General features: G+C 43.1%; 1 protein-coding gene across 1 annotated transcript; it reads right to left on the bottom strand.

The window, feature by feature from the left end:
* Positions 1 to 3,774: 3,774 nt before the first annotated feature.
* Positions 3,775 to 4,941, bottom strand: gsx2 (GS homeobox 2). The gene is made up of 2 exons (XM_070961401.1): positions 4,461 to 4,941; positions 3,775 to 4,227 (listed from the first exon to the last, which is right to left on the bottom strand). Exons 1-2 carry the CDS (start codon positions 4,834 to 4,836, stop codon positions 3,887 to 3,889), a joined length of 717 nt encoding a protein of 238 aa, XP_070817502.1. The 5' UTR covers positions 4,837 to 4,941; the 3' UTR covers positions 3,775 to 3,886.
* Between the last annotated feature and the right edge of the window lie 1,055 nt (positions 4,942 to 5,996).

The following is a 5,996-nucleotide window of genomic DNA, read 5'->3' as shown; positions in this document are numbered from 1 at the left end:
AAAACAACAAATTAGCTTTGAACAGGAACCATAAACAAGTCTCCAGTCGGGTCTCTTTTGCGCAAATAACTGCAGCTAAATATCACTGAAAAAACTGCTGAGTCATCACAGCTGAGTCCTAAGATGATGAGGCACTTAATAAATATGTTCTTCCAAAATATGCCCCCTGTGCCCTCATAAGTAAGTGCTGATTAAGGTGGTGGGATACTCTTAACTTAAAGATGGAGCTGGGCCTGTCAGCAGCGCTCAACACCCTCACAGTGAGGATGACTGCGCTCAAACAGGGACACCGTCTTCATCAACATTGCTCATCTTCTCTGTGGCGACTTCCCCGGTCCTGACTCCTACTGTCCACCAGGGGGCTTTGGCAACATAACAATGTGCATCAAAGTCAGTGACCAATGCTATAACCTGCGTTCAAAGGGTACATGTTGAATAGGAAACGTGATAAATTCACACATAAATGGAACAAACTGAGCATGCGCATGTAATTTCCTTCCTGTGTCAAAACGAGGCCTAAAATCCGAGATTAACAGCCTGTCACGCCCGGCGTTAAAAAACTTTATTTTCCAGGTTGATCTTCAAACTGACATCATGACATTTAGAGTTCAGCCTCTTTCTGGCTTATCCACGTTTTTTTTTCTACAAGTTGTTAGTCTGGTCTAATAAGTGTCAGTGGTGCAGATGTGAGCTGTGGGTCCACAGACTGTCGGTGGCCTCCGGGCGGCGGTCCCCGTGGGAGCTGTCCAGCGTGCTGAACTGCGTCGCTACCATGTCCTGGCAGCTCTATCTATCTATCTATCTATCTATCTATCTATCTATCTATCTATCTATCTATCTATCTATCTATCTATCTATCTATCTATCTATCTATCTATCTATCTATCTATCTATCTATCTATCTATCTATCTATCTATCGGTGAGCTTTTATTAATTAAAACAAACAAAAAACAGTTAAATCCTGCACATCAAGATTAAAACAGAAGACTGAGGCTGAAATGCAAATATATATTTAATTTCCTCACAGCCCAAACACATTTAAAAGACACCTTTGCCACATTTCATCGATACGTGCCAAACAGCTCTCAGGCTCTCTAAAAGTGGCCTAACCACTGCGTGCATATCAAGAGAAGTTGAAGTAATTTTACTGCCCGAAAGCATACAGTATTTTTTGGTTAACCACATTAAGACCAAGCAGAAGGAAAATACTTAAATAAAATAAATGAACTGTCTATAGTCTTCCACTCATCCCGTGTGTGAATGGACGTGACCTTGTTTATGGAGAGATTTGATCACACACAGATGACCCCCACAATTACTCACAACGCACCCAGTTCAATAGTCTACATATTAGAGCCTCTCCTCTGCTTGCTCCCCAACGACCGACAACAGCCAAATCTGTGGCCTCATCATCGACTGAAGCAAAGGTTTGTAAAATGTGGTGTCAAACGCGAGCCTGGCACAAACTCGTCTCCTTGAAAATGTAAGTAATTCACACAGCAGTGATGATTTCAGCTGTTAAAAGGAGATATGTCTGTTCCAGATCGCTTCACTCTCTCTGGTGTGCCGGAGCTTCAGATGGGAAGTATAAGCCATTCGTTAGTAAACTGGACGTCTCTTCGGGGAAAGACAACGCTGTTCCCCTCTCCTCCACACCGGCACTTCAGCTTCTCCTCGCCTCCATCTCTCCGCATGAGACAGCAGCTGCAACCGGCTGAAAAGCGCTCTTATTAATTGTCTTTTGTCATGCGTAATTGCAGCATTTTCAATAGTGGCCGAGGCCTGACGTCCTTGGAGTGCTCTCGTTTGTCTGCGCATTAGTAGGTGTGCTCCCTTTCATGTGAAATTCCGCAGACTCTGCCTCGCGTTATTTGACGTTTTGTTTGCTGGGTGATCACAAGTTGTGGTGAGGGTGACAGTTTTGAGGAAGAGGGATCCATCAGATCAAAATGATCCTCAGCGCATTAAAGCGGCCTTACAGTCTGAGGTCACGGGGCTGGCTGGGCTGACGGGGGGAGTGGGGGAGTGGGGGTCTTTCTCCACACTGCGGTTTCCTCCATTGTCAGTCGCTTTAAATGCTGCACTGGTCTTTCACACCTGCAAGGGAACTCTAATTCGATTAATAGGAACTTCAATATATATTCATTAGGTGGCTTTCCCCCAATAATATATGATCATGAGCGGGATGTGAAAGGGGGCCATTTATTCCCGCTCTGAATGGGTCTGCGTGGGACCAAAACTTCACCTGCTTCCCCTCTCAATTAGGAATGTATCCCAAACTCTGACAGAAACGAGTTAAATTAGGCGTCAGCTAATTTCCACTGGCCCCTCCTCCGTAATCCCCCCTCAGAGTCTTTCCATTTGAGCGTGCCCCCTTTAATTCACCATAAGTTGAAAGGTTCAAATAGTGCCTAATGAAACAGTGACTAAATCGTCCTCTGTCGCTCGGAGGAACCCTGTAGCTGTCTCTCAAAGCTCTCTGAGCACACAGCCGTCGGGGGTCTCGGGCTAAATGCGAGTCCCAAGGCAGGACAATCTAACCTGTCAAAGCCTTTGCCCACTTCTATATATCCTTGTTCTGTGGTTTCAAGCAATAGCAGCATAATCAACCAACGTGGGACCGAAAACGCAATTAAACTCGCTTTGGACAACGAAAATCTTTTCAAAAGCGAACATTAATGGGCTATTGGCTGCTCCCCAGGGGCGTTATCGGGTACCCTTTTGTGGTCAGATCTAAGGAGAAATTACAGCTATACTTTCATATAGCTCACTCCATCCATTTTGAATTAAATCGCTTGTATCATGTAAATGGAGCTCTGCTATATAATGTTTTTTAACGTTCCTTAACTTTGGCTCTTTAACGGAACACCGGTGGCCTGGTAATGACAGCTTAATAATAATAATGATAATGATAGCTGCCAGTTGTCAAGATTCGTGTTAAAACTGCGCTTATAGTTGCTGCGCGTTTGTGCAAAACTCCAAAAACACAGAGTGGCCAGAAAAATAGAAACCCACGCATGAAACCCAGTGCAGAACTTGCTTTTTCAAGAAGGAGTTGGTGTTTCAAATATTTTGTCCACTCTTACCTCAGTTATGTCAGTGAGGTTTTATTTGCATCATTATATATGAGATACAGTTTTTTTTCACCAGTGCTTCCTGCTAATCAATAAGTTATGACATATTGATAATAATCATAATTTTACATAGAATCATAGCATTACAGTCTATGCAGTATATTTATATACACTTTAAAATGCAAAAATAAAGGAAAATTATTTCCGTGCCCATTTTAATTGAAGTTCTTCGACTAGCATTGATGCAAAAGTACTTTTTTCTTTTTCAAATTCTCATCAATGCTACAAATATTTGCAGTACTATGTCCTTTATTTTTTTTTATAAATGAACTCATTGATCATAATAAGTTAATACACTGACAACCTCTTAGGTCAACTCGTCATGTTTATTACAATAAATACACATATACATAGTTTACAAATTGTTGCGTACAGGTTCCACACAGGTTAGGCCGCAGGTTAGGGCTTTCATTACCACACAACCTCACTGACAGCGATGGGATGTCGGGCAGCAGTTGAAAACATTTAGTGGGGATAAAGAACGAGACCTGGACATGTGAGGCGAGAGCCCTGAAGGGATCAAAATACATCACTCTATTACGCATACAAGGTCAAGTTTCCCAATATTTCTTATATGTTTAAATCGTTTATTCACTTTTCAGTTTAAATGCAGGATAAGCTTCGAGTGAAGAACAACTGACATTTTCAACATTTCTTTTCAGACTTCATGCAGGTGGTTTCTGGCCCAGAGGTTGCGCGATAAGCCGTAGGTGTAGCAGGGCGGAGGACGTGCCAGCGGCGGGGATCGCTCTCAGATGGGTGACACCTCTTTCTCTTCCTCAGCAGAGGCCGGAGAAAGAGACTCCTCGTCCTCTGACCTTGAATAGTCTGTGTGAGCGGTTGTGCACTTGCAACCGCTGTGCGCGCTCCTTTGGGTGGCTTTGCCCTCCTTCTTGTGCTTCACCCTGCGGTTCTGAAACCAGATTTTCACCTGTTTCTCTGACAGGTTCAAATACGTGGCGATTTCGATTCTTCTGAGTCTTGAAAGATACATGTTCGTGGAAAACTCCCTTTCAAGTTCCAGGAGTTGCGTGCTCGTGAATGCCGTGCGCATCCTCTTGCCATTCTGTATGTGGCTGCTCTCAGAGGCGCCTGTTGGAGGAAAAAAAACCATGTCAGAGGTTTATCTTTTTAGTATTAAAAGTCTAAACTCAATTAAAGACAATGGAACAATACACTGCGCGTAAAACCTTGTGCGTAAAAACCGATCTGACAAATTCATCTAATTGCCTGAAAGTGCACCATGAAGTGTAGCGAGGCTATCAAACAGGTGCCAAACAGTGCTCCTCGTTGTGAACTGAGACCGTGACAAACAGGTGGCTTACCAATAGAAAGACAGTGGTATCTCCTGGGATCTGTGACGCTGAAGGTGGGCGTGCAGACAGGTGTATGTCCCGGGTGCGCGAGTGCGGGAGACTGCTGATGGGCTATCCTCTGACAATACTGTGCCTCCGCTCCTGGAAACTGACTCTTTAGCATGGGAATGCCGCTGCGGGAAGAGTGAATGTGGGACGTGACGCACAGCGGGCAAACACAGAAAGTCCCGTTTTTCCTGGATGGGCACACCGGAGCGGTGACAGTCATTACGCTCGGAGAGTGCATGCTGATGGGAATTAGGAAGTCTTGTCCTGGATGCTCAGCTGGTCCAGGTCGCACCGTATCCTTGATTATTAAAGAATCAACGTAAAAAGACCTCGACATGGCTGTGCCGCTGATAACTGATCGCTCCTTGCACAAGATGATAGCTGTTTCTCATCTGAACCCCTCGGGATCTCCAAAGGTGCTTATGTTTGATGGTTCAACAAAAGGGACCCGAAGAGGGTTGGCCCTGCAGCGTCACCCACGTGCGCACCCGTCTCCAAGGGTTTATACTGTCAGCGACCCAAACCACGTGATGTCTCAGCGGGCCTCCAATCACAACTTGCAGATTTACTCTTTTTTATCCCCGAATTTGGAAAAGTCTTGGACACTAGAATAATATAACCGGCCACTTTAAAATAAATGTATATTTAAGGATTTTAAAAAAGAACCATATGAAGGAATGTAAGTACGTCTGCATTCTTTTCAATAACTAAACCTTCATTTCAAACAAAATGAAATAAAACTTAAAATAAAATCGCACAAACATGCTGCTAAAATCTGTATTTATGCCGTGAAACTTGAATTTCCAGGATATTTGAGGAAGTGACCAGAATCAAATCTGAACTGTAAAATGTAATGTGGAACATTTTAAACTCTGATCACCAAGTCATATTTTTTTAAAAAGAAAAAAAAAGTGAAACATGCATTAAATACATCAGATGAACGAGAAACAGTTGACAGACCTGTTGGAGCAGGTGCAGTGAAAACAGACACAGCAATAGACTTTAATTTCTTTCTTATAACAGAATAATGACTGTTTACGCTTTCAACTGACTAAAGGTGATTTGGTTATTATTCACTTTTTCCACAAATTCAATCTATAGACCAATTAAAATGGTCTTATTATTTGAAATGACTGCGTAATCAGTCTAACATGCAAAGCGAAGCTTTATCTAGACCTACTTATTTCCTATTTTCCCCAAATACGATTTAAAGAATTGTCCACGCGACTATGAGCACTAATTGCTTTGCAGCCTAATCATTCTCTGAATCCGGTTGGTCCAGGTTTCACTTCCAGCAATTAAAGAAGTATGAACTGGCTGCGGTTATTTGATGGCGATTAGGATTCAATTAGAAAGTGTTTATAATGGCCGGTCTGTGCGGGGGTAAACAGGCAACTATTTCAGAAATGCGCTAATCCCTCATCTTGTGACAATAATTAGCGAGTTTGATCCCCAGGCGGGTCACCGGTAGGTTTAGTTTCTGCTTTCATCTGCCAA

This window comes from Chaetodon trifascialis, chromosome 4 (assembly GCF_039877785.1).
Source record: "Chaetodon trifascialis isolate fChaTrf1 chromosome 4, fChaTrf1.hap1, whole genome shotgun sequence".
Lineage (NCBI taxonomy): Eukaryota > Metazoa > Chordata > Actinopteri > Chaetodontiformes > Chaetodontidae > Chaetodon > Chaetodon trifascialis.
This window is presented reverse-complemented; position numbering and strand designations above follow the sequence as displayed.

Excerpts from the sequence above, each read along its gene's own strand:
- gsx2 (XM_070961401.1), bottom strand. The coding sequence starts at position 4,836 with ATGTCGAGGTCTTTTTACGTTGATTCTTTAATAATCAAGGATACGGTG. Across the intron at positions 4,228-4,460 it reads ATACCACTGTCTTTCTATTG|GCGCCTCTGAGAGCAGCCAC; the intron begins GTAAGCCACCTG and ends TTCCTCCAACAG.